Here is a 15,699-nt window from a genome sequence, read left to right on the forward strand (position 1 = left end):
AGCCACTCTTCTCTCCCACACCTGCCTGCCACATTAACCTTTCTTAAACTTTGTCCTTTCCTCTTGTTCCTATGTCCCCATCCCCATTCTGACCCACCAACTGGTCCTCCTTTACCACCTGCCCTCACAGCCACCCCTTGTGTCCGCTTGGATTCAACACTCCACCCCTTGTCAGCTACCAGCACCTGCTTTTTCCTCTCCAACACGCTCCCGAGACTTTTTCCCGCACCCTCCTGAGCCAGCCCTGGAGCATGGCTCAGCTCTCTGTGGCTCCAAATGACCTGTGTCATTTGAGCCCCTGTGTTTGCCATGTGTGATCCAGAAGGGAAGGCCTGGGAGGTGGCTGAAGCTGGACTGCTATGTAGGGATGTGCCTGCAGTGCTGGGAACAACAGGGAGGGTTGGGCAGGATTGCTTTCCCCTCTGGATCTCTGTCTGTGAGCACTAGGCTGTAGATTAACCATATGCACTAACCTCTTGGTGTGTGTCTGTGTGCCTGTCTGTCTGTCTCTCTCTCTCTCTCTCCAGCATGACGTTACGGAGCTCCTTTGTTCTGCTTCTAGTTATTAGCACTACCTGGCTCTTTGGCCTCTTGGCTGTCAACAACAGTGTCCTGGCTTTCCACTACCTCTACACTGTCCTCTGCAGCCTCCAGGTAACTAGCCCAGCCTCTGCTGGGGAGGGCATGGGTCAGCCCAGGAGAGCATCCCTGTTATCCCCGTGGCCATCTGTGGAGAGTGGGTGACCTGTGCTGAGCTCCCAGCATCTTGCTGGGCTCCTTGTCCCTTCTGCAGTCACCACTGTGACACTGTGACTGGCAGTGAGTGACTCCTGCCAGTCATTGCTGCTGTGCCTGTGCTGAGCAGTCACACGGAGCAGGAGGTGGCTGCAAGGTGTTTGGTTCAGAGGTGACATTCAAGGGATAGCAAGAACCATCTTCAGAGAGAAGGTGCCTCTGTACTGTCAAAGGGCAGAGCAAGAGAACAGCGTGCAGCAGAAGTGTTGGACACCCAAAATAAGACCCATGGCAGCACCCTGCCAACCTCCTGCTACCACTGCAGCTGGTGTTGCTGCAGGGGGCACTGCCATCTGCTCCTTGGCCACTGCCAGCCAGTAGGACACCCCACCCCTTCCTCCTGCCAATGGCCACCATGGTTGGTAGCTCCAATCAACACTGGGGGGTCTTTGGTGCATCCCAGTCCTGGTGGCCACCAAAGCCAACACACTGGGCTCTGAAGGAGCCAGGGACTGTCCTGCCGCTGGCACTGTAGGCGAGCAGGTCAGCTGGCAATGAGGGTTGTTTCTCACATCATCTCTCCCCCCAGGGCCTGGCTGTGCTGGTTCTGTTCTGCATGCTGAATGAGGAGGTGTGGGAGGCCTGGAAGCTGGCCTGCCTCGGCAAGAAGGGGCAAAGTGAGGAGGCCACAAGGAGTACACAGGTGGGTCAGAGCAGAGCAGCTCAGGACAAGGGGGTCCAAAGCTGACAGGGATGTCCCCATTTCCCTATGGCAGCTGCCGTGGCAACTCCTTAACATGTGCTCTCCCTGCCTCCCCAGGGCCCCAATGCCTACAACAACACAGCACTGTTTGAGGAGAGTGGGCTCATCCGCATCACCCTGGGGGCCTCCACTGTCTCCTCAGTGAGCAGCGTGCGCTCTGCCCGCACCCACTCCAGCCAGCGGGCTTACCTCAGGTAGGGAGCAGCTCAGGGGGGCCACAGTGCCTGGGCAGAGCTGGAGGGTCCTGCCGCTGTGACCTTTCATGGCTCCTGTATTTCAGAGACAATGTGACGGCACGTCAGGGCTCGGCCCTGGATCACAGCCTGCTGGCTCACACCGGGCCCACAGACATCGATGTGGCCATGTTCCACCGTGATGCTGGGGGAGGTAGGACTCAGTCCTGTACCTGGGTTTGGGGCTGAGTGCATCCCAAATTAACTCCTGGCTTAAGGAAATTCCTCCTGGTGCAGGCTCTGGCTGTATGGTTATGTCCTCCACCTTGTGTTCAGCTGCAACTTCCAAACACTGTGGATAGGAGGGAGAGGCAGCCACTGTCTCCAAGGGTCTAGAAATGGAGGAGGCAAGAGAGGGAACATTGGCTGTTGCGAGATTTGTGGTGACACTGGGCTTCCCTGTACAGCACAGACTGAAGCGAGACCAGCAGGAGCCATCCTCATGGCTGGGGCGTGGGATGAACAAGCAGAGACTGAGGGAGGTGGGTTTGCTTGGCCTGGAGGAAGAGGAGGCAGAGGGGATCTTATGGCTGTTGGCAGCTGCTTGGTAGGGAGGTGCAGCTCCTCTCATGGGTACCTGGTAGTAGGGCCAGGGGAGCTGGCACAGGCTGCTGCTGAGGGAAGCCTCTCCCACCTTCATTCCAAAAGTCTACCTGACACACACCATGCTCCTACAGACCAGGACTCAGACTCAGACAGTGACCTGTCTCTGGACGAAGAGCGCAGCCTCTCCATCCCATCCTCGGAGAGTGAGGAGAATGTACGCCTGCGGGGCCGCTTCCAGCGCCAGTTCAAGCGGGCGGCACACAGCGAGCGCCTCCTCACCAACCCTGCCAACACCACTCCCAAAGGCAAGTCCTAGGGCTCTGGCAGGGAAAAGGATGAGCTTGGGTCCCTGGGGGCCAGGCCATGTCCTGTGATAGCTCAATTGCTGCTCATGGAAATACTTTCTCCCTCTTCCCTGGGGCCCGTTTTGCTGTGTCCTTCATCAGATGTAGATGGCAACGACCTCATGTCATATTGGCCAGCTCTGGGCGAGTGCGAGGTTCACCCCTGCTCCCTGCAGAAGTGGGGCTCCGAGCGGAAGTTGGGGTTTGACATCAACAAGGATGCAGCCAACAATAATCAGCCAGACTTGGCTTTGACCAGCGGGGATGAGAACTCCCTCACCCAGACCCAACGGCAGAGAAAAGGTAACAGCCTAGAGCAAGTGGGCAAGGGTGGCCTTGCCTCTGTCAGGTTGACATGGCCTTGAAAGCTCAGCATCAGATCCATCTGGCCGTGCCCTTTGGGAGGTGTGCCTTATCTCCCTGCTTTTCATGCTCTTCTTGCTGTTGTGTGAAGATTTGACTTCTCTTTCCATCTGGTGCAGGGATTTTGAAGAACCGCCTTCAGTACCCTCCGACTCTCCAGGGCCTGCCATCTGTCGGCAGGATGACCAATGAGCTGACATGGTACAAGACCTCCACGTTGGGTCACAGGGCTGTCCCCGCTGCCTCCTACGGCAGGATCTACTCTGGGGCTGGCAGTCTGTCGCAGCCAGCCAGCCGGTACTCGTCACGGGAGCAGCTTGACATGCTGATGAGGAGACAGATGTCCCGGGACCAGCTGAGCAGACACAACTCTGGAGACTGCTTGGAAGCTGTGCCCAGTCGGCATGGGTCCAGGGAGGAGCTGGACACCATCCCCAGCAGGCATGGGTCTACTGAACACCTGGAAAGTATCCCAAGCAGACACGCGTCTAGGGAAAACTTGGATTTACTTGCTGCTAGGCCCAGTCAGAGAGATCATGGGAACACGCTGCCCCGGAGGCAGGGCTCCAGAGACTGCCTTGACACTTTACCTTGCAGATTTGGGTCAAGAGAGCAGCTAGACTGTGGGCCAGTAAGAGAAATCTCTAGAGAGTGGCTAAACACATTGCCAAGTAGGCAAGTGTCCAGAGACCGAATAGACATGTTACCAAGTCGAGATACTTCTCGAGAACAATTGGATTTACTTTCTAGAAAACAGCCTTCAAGGGACCTGCTAGCATCAGCTAGACAAGCTTCAAGGGAGCAGCTAGACTTTCTATCCAGAAGATCTAATTCCAGAGAGCCTCTGGACACAGTGCCTAGCAGGCATCCCTCACAGGACAACCTGGGAAGTCTCTCTCGGAGGCAGCTGTCTAGGGAAAGCCTAGAGCCGCTGTCAAGGAGACAGCCTTCTAGGGAGAACCTGGAGGCCATTCCCAGCCGACATCCTTCCACCGAACAGTTAGATATCCTTTCTTCCATTCTTGCTTCTTTTAACTCCTCTGCCCTGTCCTCGGTGCAATCTTCCAGCACGCCTTCAGGCCCCCAGACCACTGCCACCCTCTCTGCTGTGCAGACCTCGACGCCCTCCGCAATGTGTCCCTCAACACCTCGCTCTGCCACCTCCCACAGCATTTCGGAGCTGTCACCAGACTCAGAGTAAGTGTGTTCCTTCCTTCCACATCCAGGTCTTGTTCAGCTGATCTTGTGCATTTTCTGCCTGCCTGGCTTCTTCCCGAAGGGGTTTGGTTTGGAGGAAGAGGGCTGTGTAGGGGTAAGCCCCAGGGTGAGTAGCAGGTGTCTTCTGGTCCTGCATTGTGACTGGACAGGGAGAAGCTTTAGGTGTGACAGCTCTGTGTGCTTGCAGTGCAGCACGGGCAGGAACATCTGTGTATGTGAGTCTGCCCGCTCTGCCAGAGACAATGACCCTCACTTGTGGCCTGTGGGGACTCAGGGACAATACTCTGTGCAGCCACAGCTGGTCCCCTTGGTCAATACTGGCTCTAAGTCCCAAGAGGCAGATGTATTCAAGGGCCAGGTTGGCTAGAGAGGAGGAAGCCCAAATCCTAGGGGAGCCCTGCCTGCCCCAGCCTTGTTTCTCTCAGGGACCCTGTCCCAGTTTGTCATTTCTTCCCCTCCAGCTCTGCTCCCTGCTGGTACTGCTGCCACCAAACCTGACCCCACCCCATCCCTCCTTTCCTCTTCTGTGAACTCAGGGACTTGGATATTGTTGTTCTTGCTCCAAGGAAGTGGGTTTCTGCCCTGCCTCCACCTGGCCTAGCAGGGTAAAGATGCTGGAGCCCGGGTGAGGTGTCATGGCTTAACACTGTTTTTCTTTCCTCTGTGAAGAATAATGAGAAGCGAAGGCCATTCCTGAGGGGCTGAAGCTGTCCACAAGAGACACGGAAGAAGCAGGGCCCTCCACCAGGCACTGCCAGCCGAGGTTTGGTGTCCCCAGGGGGGCAGGGGTCAGAACTGATGGTGGTCAGAGGCCCAAAACAAACCCTGCCTTCCCCTGCCCTGTGGACTGAGGGGCTGGCAGCCCACACCACCCACTGCCAGGAGCCTCCAGGCTCTTGACTACCACCATGCTCCCCATCACCTGCTCGGTGTGACAGGTAGTACTGGGCAGGAGTGGCAACTCTGACCTGCTGGGGCTGAGCTCTTTTCTCTGTGAGCTGTTTGTACGTGGGATGTGCGTGTGTGTGTGCAGAGCGTGGGCAGTGGCAGCAGGACAGAAATGGAGCCCAGAACATGGGGGCAGGGGAGGGTTTTCTATCTTTTTGTATCTTTGTAATCAAAGAGAGAAGAAATTTCTATGGTTATTTTTACGGACGGTCTGTTCCCAGGACCTGGAGCATTTGTTTCACCAGCAGCCCTTTGCCAGCTTCCCTGCGACTATGAGGAAGACCGCAATCCCAGTGGACAGGAGAGCCAGTGCCAGGCAGTCCTTAAGTGTTTGTTGGCACTGCTTTGTCCAAGCCCCATTGCAGGACAGCTGGTCCTGCTGCCTCCCACCCTCCCACCGTGCAGCTCCACATGTGTTTTGGTGCCACCCTTGTGGCTGGTGTCCCTCAGATCCATGCAGTCAGGCCTCCCTCTGCCCTCCCATGGGAGTCTCCCCCTTGGGGCTGCCCCCCCTCAGTGAGCCAGGGCTTTGTGCCAGTGAGAGCACAAATGAATGGGGCAGCAAATTCAGGAGTAAGGGACCTGCTGGGGAAGAGACAAGCTCTGTAGCACAGTCCTATCCTGTACCAGGGTGGTCCCAATCTCATCATTGCTGGTTTCCTCTGCTCAGCAAGTGAGCACCGTTTTAACTCACTGAGTGTCGTGCTCTTTAACATGGGTGTCACAAAGCAAATTTGTTAATTTGTGGGTCTAGGCAAGGAGCTGCATCAGCCTTGCCCTCTGCAGCAGGTTAGGCTGTTCCAGAGCCAGTGCTCCCTCTGCAAAGGGAGGAACATGATATGGCTCCTGTCTTGGGGTCCAGCCTTGCCCACAGAAGTCGTATGTAGCTGGTTTGCTGTGAGCTCTGCATATATCTGCTATCCTCTGACTAGCAGAAGACCCCAGATAAGAGTGGCCTGGATTGGGGGAGATGGAGGTAAACAGCACTTCGCGCTCTCTGGAAATTCAGGCTGCCCCAATGGTGTCTCTGCTCAGCCTGGGGCCTGGCCTGGGACTCCTACTGGCTCTTCTGTGTAGTAACACTCCTCTGTGCCTAGCCCATCCTCAGGCCAAGGCATTTGGCTCGCTGGGCTGGCATGCTCCCTTTCACAAGCCGAGCGTGGTGCCTCTGCTTGGCCACCCCCATGGTGCTCTCGGGGCTGCATGACTGTGTGCTCCTTACTGCCTTACTACCACACTGCCGTAGCATCTTACTGTAGCCCAGCCTGACATGTTTACAGAAGAGGACTTGTGCTGCTGTCCTCAGGCCCTGGGGAGGCCAAGGCCTCTTGGCTACATCCCCAAGTCAGTGGGAAGAGTGTGGAGGGAACAGAAGGGCTGGTGACTGGGAGTTCCATGGGCCCCCCAGCACAGCCCTGATGAGGCAGGCTCGCTGTTTTCCCAGGGATGAGGACAGAAGGGCCTGCTGACATGTTTACATATCATTTGGGACCAGTGTGCAGAGGGAAAGCCTGCTGGCTTCATATGCAGGGAACAGCCGGGCCCCTCTGCTGCCCATCTTTGCCTTTGGGAACAAGCTCGTTTACATGTTTCTCTCCAGCTGTGCAGCCCCAGCACAAGAGCCTTGGGATCCCATCCCTGTGGCGCTGTAGGGCCCATGTTTCTGCCAAGTTGGGCACGGGACTCTTAATGCTGGTGCCAAATGGAGAGCAAGTGACAAGTGCCAAAAAGAAGAGAGCAGCGGAGCCGGTGGCCATCCCTGCAGACCTGGGTCTGTCAAGAAGCAGGAGCCTTCTTCTTGTAGACCAGTCTGCATCTTGGTCCCTGATTGTAGTGCTGTGACCTGGGCTCTGGGGAGCATCCTCCTTGGGTTTGGGTTTTTTCCTTTGCGGGGTTTAGTTGAGGCATTTTTCCTCTCTCTGTCTCCCAATTCTGTTGGCAGGGAGTGGGAAGATGCCCTTGCCTCCCCTCCGGCTGTGTAAAAGTGTATCATGGAAGCACCAGATTTGGAAATAAAAGTCTATAAAATGGTGCTGGCCTCTCTGCCATCTCTCCCTGCACAGGGAAATCTATGGATGGGGCTATGGGAGCAGTGCCTGGGCTTGAGGTGACGTTGGGAGGAGGCTTGGGCAGGAGCTCCTGGCCAGCTCGTAAGCTGAAATGGAGTTGCTGTAGCCCAGGGTGAGGTGACCAGGGGACAGGGACTTCAGGTGCTTCAGCTGCCTGAAACTGGGCTGCATCCAGGCCAGTTCACCCTGAGCTGGTATGAGCTGTGGTGATGCCCATTGTTCCCACCGCTGGCTGGAAGGGCTGTGGTGCCACAGTTGCTGTGAGTAGCCATGGGGCCCGTGCCTGGGAGCAGCCGGCACCCACAACCGGACCAAGGCCAAGGGAAGAAGATCCATTGTCCAAAGGCTGCCTGACCTCAGCGGGACCAAGCTGGCTGCCGGCAAGGAGAAGGAAGTGTAAGGAGGAGAGGCCAAGCATGATCATGATGCCCTCTGTCCCTGCCTTACTGTTGAAGAGGAAGGAGCAGGAGGTGATCAAAGGGCAGCATTGATCCACAGTGCCCTGAGCAAGGGTCACCATCAATTGTTATCCCTCTGTCCCTCACAGGCTTTATCCTGTGAGCAGCTGGGGGCCGGCTCACAGTAGCTCTTGGAAGTCGTGCTGGCGGTGCCAGGTACTGTGGTTCTGTCTTGCAGCTCTTCCCGAGGCTGGCAGGGGGGTGAGGGCCAGGGAGAGCTGGCTGGGGGCTGGGGCAGCAAGGAGGAGTCACAGGCAGAGTGGCCAGCCCAGGGTAGAGGTAGGGGGCTGGAGGCTGGGAAGTGGGAAGGAATGGCACAGATGGGGACAGAGAGCAGTGATAAGGAGGCAGTAAATGACACGTGGTGCTATTTGCTTCCAAGCGGGAGGCCTGTGATAGCTTCTGATTCCCAGCCAGGTGAGTGAATAAACGATGAGGAGGTATGTGTATGCCTGTGTCAGTATTAGTGTGCCTTTACCTGGCCATGGTGGGACTGATGGACGTTGGGACAGCAGGAGCCAGGGATGTGGGAGAGGCTGAGGGAGCAGGCTCAACTCCATTGCATGAAAGGCATGTGGCTGCTGTGGGACCTGGGTCATGCTCACCACAGGAGTAGCCAGGTGGCCATGAGTTACCCTGCACCAGGGATGGGCACGAGTTGCTTAGACCCTGGAAATCGTGGTTCTGAATATCACCACTTATGCCACTCACCAGCCCCATCCCACCACCTAGGGGACCCAGGATTCTCTAATGCCTGGTCCTGCCCACTGCCTTCACCCCACACCCAGGTACCAATCAACTGTGGGTTCCTGGATTTCTGCAGTCATGTCCTTATGGGACAGGGCCAAGTGTGACTCAGAATTCTCTGAAATCAATTTTAGGTCATGATGGAGCCCAGTAGGGAATGATGGGTTCACTGGGACTGTGGTGCCCGCTGGGGACCTTTGGAACAAGATAAAGGCTGGGTATGTGCAAATTGTGGGAGAGTGGGGCAGTCCACAGAGCACAGCACACCTGTTTCAAGCAAGGTAAGCAAGGGGCTATGGAAAATACGTGGATGCCATGACCAGAGGCTGTGGGTAGCCCTCCTTGTCCTAGGCACAGCTCCTGCTCCAGAACATGGCATGGGGAAGGGACACCCATGGGAGACTTGAGGGCACAGGAGAGTGATGGCAGGACCCTGAGCAGTGCCCTCGGTGGGTGAGTGCCCAGCAGCTCTTGGCAAGAGATTGGTGCCAGGATGTGCCCAGCAGCAAGAAGACCCCTGCCCTGAACCTGGCATGGGTGGTTGGACATGGCAGCACCCTGGATATGGCTGCAAATCAGGAGCTGAGACTGGACAGTCCCCAATATTGGATGGTTTTGGGGACAGTGGGAACAACACTGGGTCTGCCACAACTGAGAAACCCAGCTCACCAGGGCATGGAAGGGAGTGTGGTGGGTGCTGTGCAGCAGCGGGACTGCAAAGCAGCCAGCTTCTTGTCAGGGCAGGAGGAAGGGCAGGAGGCAGGGAGCGGTGTCTCAAAGATCACAGGCTGGCTTTAATAATAGGAGGGAGCAGATCGTACACCTGCCTGGCGGCTCCTGACCAACTTGGGCACAACAGGTAGAAGTGATGGGGGTAACACAGGGACTCAGGCACCCCATGGGGGGATTGTGGGTCCAGTTTCAAGGGGATGAGCACCTCAGGACCAGGCAGGCCACCAGCTGGGTGAGCCCAGCAGGATGGTGCAGCTCTCAGCCTTAGTCCTGGGCAAGGACAGGCTGTGATTCTGTATAGGGATGCCTCGATCGCACCTCCCCAGCCCTGTGAAGGGTGAGACCTCAGACCAGCCTCCCTCTTCTGCCCACAGGCTCACTCTGGCTCTGCAGTGCAGTGGTCAGGGTAGGGCACTATTGGAGGGATGGTAAGCTGTGACATTTGCTGGGGGTTCACATTCCTGCTCCCCTCATGTGTAAAGGGACAAAGTCTGCCGACGGGGCTGTGGAATGACCAGGACTCTGCTCAGCAGCTGTGCTGGCACACTGCCCTGCCCTGCTGCAGATCACAGAGGGAAAGGGTGGTTGGCACCAAGGTGGGTCCTGCACGGGCAAGCAGAGGGGGAGCCCTCCCGGGGAAGCTCTGCTGGCAGACCCCACCTGTGCATTCCAGTGGGGCAGATGGGGCTGATGTGGGGCAGGAGTGGGCAGCACTAATTGCCGAAACCTCAGCACCCTCCCTGCCCATCTGCCAGCTGCCTGTTGTGAGCTGCTGCTGCTGCTGCTTTTTCACAACTCCTGAAACTCAGCTCATGCTTATCATCAGGGTCAATCCTACCAGCCTGGCTGGGATGGGATGGCTCTCTGGGGCAAGTGGAGCTGGAGAAGGGGTTGTGGGGTGGGTAGGATTCCTGGGTGTCCCCAGCTGTGGGGATGTGGCTGAGTTGTCCCTAGTGCCCCTTGTGTCCCTGCAGTGAACTGGCATGCAGGAGAGCCAGGTGGGCATGGCAGCAGAGATGGCACTGAGCAACAGAGCACCCCGTGACGTGCTGAGTGAGGCTGAACTGGAGGAGGTGGCGCAGAGGAAACCTCCCACCAAGCCCTCACTGCGTGGCTGTCTCCGCAAGACCAGGTAGGACCATGTGGCCAGGGGGATGTGCCTGGACCTCATCAAGCACTGTGCAACCCCAGCCACCCCACCACGGGAAGCTGCAGAGTTGAGGTTCCTTCCCTCAAGCCCAAATACCTGTGTGCCTCCTTTGTCCTCCTGTCTGGAGGGACACCAAGCTCCAGGGGATAGAGCTGGGGGTCCCATGGTACCCATTTCTTCTTATGGGACCTTGTCTACCCCTGCTGATGTCCCCAAGCCCCTACACTTGTGCTCAGCCTTAGCTTCTGCTTCTTTCCCTCCAGATGCTCAGGGTCCGCTGCAAAGTCCCTGTTGTTCCGTTTCCTGCCCTTCCTATACTGGCTGCCCCGCTACCCCATCAAGGACTGGCTCCTGGGGGACATTACTTCAGGCTTCAGCGTGGGCATCATGCACCTCCCCCAGGGTGAGTGATGCCATGCCCAGGCTGCCAGGGGCTCCCTGTGGATTGAGAGGGGGGTGAGGGATTTGCCCTCTGTGATATTTCTCCCTGCTCCATCATCCAGGGCTTGCCTATGCACTCCTGGCTGGGCTACCACCTGTCACTGGTCTCTACTCCTCCTTTTACCCCGTCTTCCTCTACTTCTTCTTCGGGACATCCAGGCACAACTCCGTGGGTGAGTTCAGGGACCACATTCTTGCATGGTGATGGTGGGGAGGGAGCAAGGATGAGAGGTACAAGTTTTCATCTATGGCACAGCATTGCCACATAAATAGTTGAGGGGGCCTTTCTTGCCTTTACTTTGTCCTACCAAGAAGGTGGCTGGCCAAACCAGAGGCAAAACACAGAGGGTGCACTTTAGGCCTCGCACAAGGGGAAAGGAGCTGACCCCTTAAGAGACGCCCTCAAAGAGGTTCTGGTGCTCACCTTGGGCTCCCTGCCCACTCTACCTGTCCCCAGGTCCCTTCGCCGTCATCTCCGTCATGATTGGGAGCTTGACAGAGTCCATGCTGCCTAGTGAGAACTTCCTGGAGTCCACGAACAGCAGCAATGCAACGGTCAATGAGGCATTGCGGGATGCTGCCAGGGTGGAGCTGGTGGCCACTATCACTGTCCTGACAGGCATCTTCCAGGTAAGATGGCCCCAGCCTAGTCTAGCAGAGAAGAGGGGCCTGTAAGCTGTGGGTCACTTTTGCCACCTTTTCTTTCAGGTGGCCCTGGGTCTCCTGCAGTTTGGATTTGTGGTGACCTACCTCTCAGACCCACTGGTGCGTGGCTACACCACTGCTGCCTCTGTGCATGTGCTCGTCTCCCAGCTCAAGAATGTCTTTGGGGTCTCTGTGGGCGAGTTCTCAGGGCCACTCTCAATGTTTGTGGTGAGTGGGGGCTCGTTGCTGCCCAGGAGTCCCTGGGGGCTCCCTCTGGGGCACATAGAGGCCCCCAACAACCTGCTGGGGACGCATCTGACCATAGTCCCTCCTCCTGTATCCTCTAGACTGTCATTGAGATCTGCAAGAAGCTGCCAGAGACCAACGTGGGCACCCTGGTGACCGCCATCATTGCCATGGTGGCCATCTTCATTGTGAAAGAGCTCAACCACAAGTTTGCCGCCAAGCTGCCCATGCCTATCCCCATCGAGCTTGTCACGGTACCCCGAGCTGCCCCAGCCTCCCTGTCCCTGTCCCTATCCCTTCCAGGGAGGGGAGGTGTGGAATGGGGCTCCTTGGCGAGAGCAACTACAGGGCACATGTTGCACCCTCCCCCTCCTCCTCTTCCTCCTCCACCCCAGTCCCTGTACAGGAAGGCCCTACCTCACCCTAGTCTTTCTCCCCCAGATTATTGTCTCCACCGGCATCTCCTATGGCGTCAACCTGAATGACAAGTTTGGCATCTCCGTAGTGGGCAATATCCCCAGCGGGTGAGCAGGGCCAGGCAGTGAAGGAGGCTGGGCAGGGGCACTGTGTCACCCACAGAACCCCCAGTTTGAGCCACATCTCTCTGTCTTGAATGCAGGTTGAAGCCACCTGTGGTCCCTAAATTCAGTTACTTTGGGCAGGTGGCAGGCAATGCCTTTGCCATTGCTGTGGTAGGCTATGCCATCTGCATCTCCCTGGGCAAGATCTTTGCCCTGAAGCATGGCTACAAAGTGGACAGCAACCAGGTGATGCTCTGAGGTGCAGGGCCCCCACTCTGGGTGAAAGCCAAGCTTGCCCTTGCAGCCAGAGGAAAGCATGGTCCTCCCCTGCTGCTGCTCTGTCCCTGCAGGAGCTGATTGCGCTGGGCCTCTGCAACTTCCTGGGAGGCTTCTTCCAGTGTTTTGCCATCAGCTGCTCCATGTCACGGAGCCTGGTACAGGAGTCCACGGGGGGCAACAGCCAGGTGAGTCTGGGCAGTGCTGCCTCCGTCCACAGGACTGGATCAGGGGCAGGCAGCACAGCAAGCAGTGGGGGCTCACCCCTCACTTCCCGCTCTTTCACACAGGTAGCTGGTGTCATCGCATCCTTGGTCATCCTGGTGACCATCATAAAAATTGGAGAGCTCTTCTATGACCTGCCCAAGGTATATCTAGTCCCAAGTGGCCTCTGTGCCACATCCCACGCTGGTGCCCATCCCATGACATGGTAGTGTGGCAGAGGAACAGCCTATGGCCATTCACAGACCTTCTCTAAGCTTCCTCATAGCTGCAGCTTCTCTCCTAGGCCATCTTGGCTGCCATCATCATTGTGAACCTCAAGGGCATGTTCAAGCAGTTCAGTGACCTCAGCATGCTCTGGAAGTCCAACCGGGTAGACCTGGTAAGGTGCTGATCAGCCCTGGGGCTGTGCTGTTGTTCCTGGGGAGGGCTTCTCCACCCTCCCTGAGGCTTGCAGATGCCAGCGGGGAGGCCATGCTGCAGCTGGCCATGTCCCCTCTCCAGATGGTCTGGATTGTGACATTTGTGGCCACCCTCATCCTGAACTTGGACATTGGCCTGGCGGCCTCGGTGGGTTTTGGGCTGCTCACGGTCATCTTCCGCACCCAGCTGTGAGTATCCTGGGGCTGGGGCTGGTGCCACAACCTGAGAGCAGGAGGAGCCCGTGGTGACCTCAGCCCCTTGTTCTCTTCCCCACAGCCCCCACTACTCCATCCTGGGGCGCATCTCTGACACCGATGTCTACAGGGATGTAGCAGAATATGAGATGGTAACAGCATTGTGGGTGGGGGAAGAGCCACCTGCAATGGGGAGGTGTTTCAAAGCACCTCCAGTGACTCTTCACTGGGGAAAGGAGCTGGGGGGCATTTTGGAAAAGGGAGGGAAGGGGAACAGGTGGCTTCATTCTTGGGGGTAGCACCCTCCCCATCTGCCCCCAGGCACAGGAGGTCCCTGGCGTGAAGATCTTCCGCTCCTCCTCCACCCTCTATTTTGCCAATGTGGAGTTGTATGCTGAGGCCCTGAAGAAGAAGGTAGGAGAGTCACCAGTGCTCCCTCCAGTGCTCCCCGTGTTCCCCTGCCTGCCAGCACCAATGGGACTGCTGGCATCACAAGGCTGCACTGCTCCACAGTGTGGCATCAATGTGGACCGCCTGATTGGGAAGAAGAAGAAGGCCCTCAAGAAGCTGAAGAAACAACAAAAGAAAGTAGAGAAGGAAAAGGCAAAGAGGAAAAAGGTGCTTCCCTGACACAGGGCACCGCTCCAGTGCCACCCTGCATTGTCTCCCTGACTGGCTCTGGCCCTCCTATCCACGCACGAGCTGGGCTCAGTGGCCCACTGGGTTCCCAGTTCAGTTTGGGGCCAATGAGTGAGAAAGGCACTGGGACTGAACTGGGCCACACTGTCACACCCAAGGTCGGTGGGGAAAGCTGGGCTGTTAATGATTAAGTGGTGGAGTCAGAGAGTCATTAACCTTTTGGCAAGTTAATCTGAATTAAGAGCAAGAACAAAGGCTGGCCTGGTGCCAGCTAATGAGCCCATCTCCAGAGAGCAGCTCTCCTTCCATCCCCCAGAACACAGAGGATGGCCCAGGAGTGGCGGTGATTGAGTTGAGTGAGGAGGAAAGCAGTGTGCCCTCTGAGCCCACCCTGCGCAGCCTGAAGCTGCCCCAGCCCAGCTTCCATGCCATCATCTTGGACTTCAGCTCTGTCAGCTTTGTGGACACTGTCTCCATCAAGATCCTGAAGAATGTAAGGGCCCAGAGGGAGCAGGAGCAGGCGGGATAGCAGCCTTGCCAAAAGCATCTGCAAGGGAGTGGCCCGATGGCTGATGCTCATCCCTCTTCCTGGGTAAAATATTTTCTGCCATTTGCAGATCTTCAGGGATTTCCGTGAGATAGAAGTTGACATCTTCATTGCCAGCTGCCCGGGTGAGGGGGTATCTGCAGAGCCATGAGCCCTGGCCGGGCATGGCCACCTCTCCAGCACACAGCTGCTGGTCTGGGGGTCCCTCTACAGTCCTCCTATCCCCAGGGTTTCCCGAGGGGAGAGGTGCTGCAGGTGGTTCCATGGATCCAATCTGAGCCTTGCACCTGGGTCCCCAGTGCTGACCCTGGCGTCACCCTGCAATACCGGAGGCGGGAGGCTGCTCTGGGTGGGGGGTGGGGGGCTCATCTAGGTGCCATCACTTTAGATACTTCTCCCTCCACACAGGGCCCGTGCTGGCTCAGCTGGAACGGGGCAACTTCTTCAGCTCAACCATCACCAAGTATTCCTTCTTCCCCTCGGTGCACGATGCTGTGGTGCACATCAACAGGGAGCGGCACCAGCCCTCGGTGAGCAGCCGGCCTCACCATCCCATCACGGATAGGGGACATTGGAGGGGGGCAGCCAAGCCAACCTCTCCCTGTCTGTTCCCCTTAGGCACAACCCAGCACCAGGATGTAGCCCTGCCAGAGGAAGATGTCTCCCCCAGGAGCTGGGTGGATGAGGAGGGTTCTCTCACACCCTGATGGCACCAACTCACCCACCCTGGGGCTCAAAAGCCCTGTTCTCCCACCAGCCCCTCTAGACTGACCACCGGGGTCCTGCCCTGGCTATGCCCCCTGCCAGGGGCTGCTGCTGGGCGGAGCTGCTGCTGCCCATCACACTGAGGGGCCGCCTGGTACCCCTGCTTTGCCCCAGCACAGGCCTGCCCCAGCAGGTCAGGACGTGGTTGGGGAGGCGGTGGAGTGGCCAGGGGGTCCTACTCCCGGCAGTGGGCTGGCATTGCAAATAAAGCCACGTGGTGTTTCTCAGGGCTGGATTCAATGCCTTTTCCTCGATGACACACTCTTGGGCCAGGCTGCTCCAGCACTGCTGGGCACGGCCGTCCTGTGAGTGGGCTGTGCAGACAACCCCTGGCTCTGTTCTGCCACTTCTCCCTGTGACCCACTCCAGGCCTGTGGGGCTGTGGCCAAGGGAGTAGAACGAGCAGGTACCCCATTCCCCAGAATCCCCATCCCCATGATCCCCATTCCCCAGGATCTGCATCCCCCTGAATCC

General features: G+C 57.4%; 2 protein-coding genes across 6 annotated transcripts in view; both read left to right on the forward strand.

The window, feature by feature from the left end:
* Positions 1-7,176, forward strand: part of CELSR3 (cadherin EGF LAG seven-pass G-type receptor 3) — a 31,621-nt gene extending 24,445 nt beyond the window's left edge. For 2 of the 3 annotated variants that reach the window (XM_071550856.1, XM_071550857.1), the window contains 8 exons: positions 528-654; positions 1,325-1,438; positions 1,556-1,692; positions 1,779-1,885; positions 2,409-2,582; positions 2,724-2,924; positions 3,104-4,181; positions 4,872-7,176. In XM_071550856.1, the coding sequence (XP_071406957.1) occupies positions 528-654; positions 1,325-1,438; positions 1,556-1,692; positions 1,779-1,885; positions 2,409-2,582; positions 2,724-2,924; positions 3,104-4,181; positions 4,872-4,899 (1,966 nt within the window). In that variant the 3' untranslated portion in view covers positions 4,900-7,176. Of the gene's footprint in view, positions 1-527; positions 655-1,324; positions 1,439-1,555; positions 1,693-1,778; positions 1,886-2,408; positions 2,583-2,723; positions 2,925-3,103; positions 4,182-4,871 lie in introns of those variants that run through there. The other variant, XM_071550858.1, reaches the window with a different exon arrangement.
* Positions 7,177-9,177: 2,001 nt separating this feature from the next.
* SLC26A6 (solute carrier family 26 member 6) lies at positions 9,178-15,430 on the forward strand. 3 transcript variants are annotated; one of them, XM_071549739.1, is made up of 20 exons: positions 9,178-9,283; positions 10,131-10,288; positions 10,570-10,709; positions 10,810-10,920; positions 11,205-11,377; positions 11,456-11,620; positions 11,740-11,892; positions 12,080-12,162; positions 12,258-12,405; positions 12,510-12,623; positions 12,726-12,803; positions 12,944-13,039; positions 13,162-13,268; positions 13,357-13,426; positions 13,596-13,688; positions 13,788-13,892; positions 14,230-14,406; positions 14,531-14,585; positions 14,869-14,990; positions 15,079-15,430. In XM_071549739.1, the coding sequence occupies exons 2-20, from the start codon at positions 10,140-10,142 to the stop codon at positions 15,100-15,102; spliced, it is 2,163 nt and encodes a 720-aa protein (XP_071405840.1). In that variant the 5' UTR covers positions 9,178-9,283; positions 10,131-10,139; the 3' UTR covers positions 15,103-15,430. The 3 variants fall into 3 exon arrangements, with proteins under 3 accessions (XP_071405840.1, XP_071405838.1, XP_071405839.1); XM_071549737.1 differs by lacking the exon at positions 9,178-9,283 and adding an exon at positions 9,703-9,752; XM_071549738.1 differs by lacking the exon at positions 9,178-9,283 and having other exon boundaries at positions 10,058-10,288.
* The last annotated feature ends 269 nt before the right edge of the window (positions 15,431-15,699 follow it).

Source organism: Pithys albifrons, chromosome 3 (assembly GCF_047495875.1).
Source record: "Pithys albifrons albifrons isolate INPA30051 chromosome 3, PitAlb_v1, whole genome shotgun sequence".
In the NCBI taxonomy this organism is placed as follows: Eukaryota; Metazoa; Chordata; class Aves; order Passeriformes; family Thamnophilidae; genus Pithys; species Pithys albifrons.

What these genes read in the sequence shown, in the direction of transcription:
- SLC26A6 (XM_071549739.1), top strand. Translation starts at nt 10,140, where the DNA reads ATGCAGGAGAGCCAGGTGGGCATGGCAGCAGAGATGGCACTGAGCAAC. An exon ending in TCCCCATCGAGCTTGTCACG is followed by an intron (nt 11,893 to 12,079) that starts GTACCCCGAGCT and finishes TTTCTCCCCCAG; the next exon opens with ATTATTGTCTCCACCGGCAT. An exon ending in GGGAGCGGCACCAGCCCTCG is followed by an intron (nt 14,991 to 15,078) that starts GTGAGCAGCCGG and finishes TGTTCCCCTTAG; the next exon opens with GCACAACCCAGCACCAGGAT.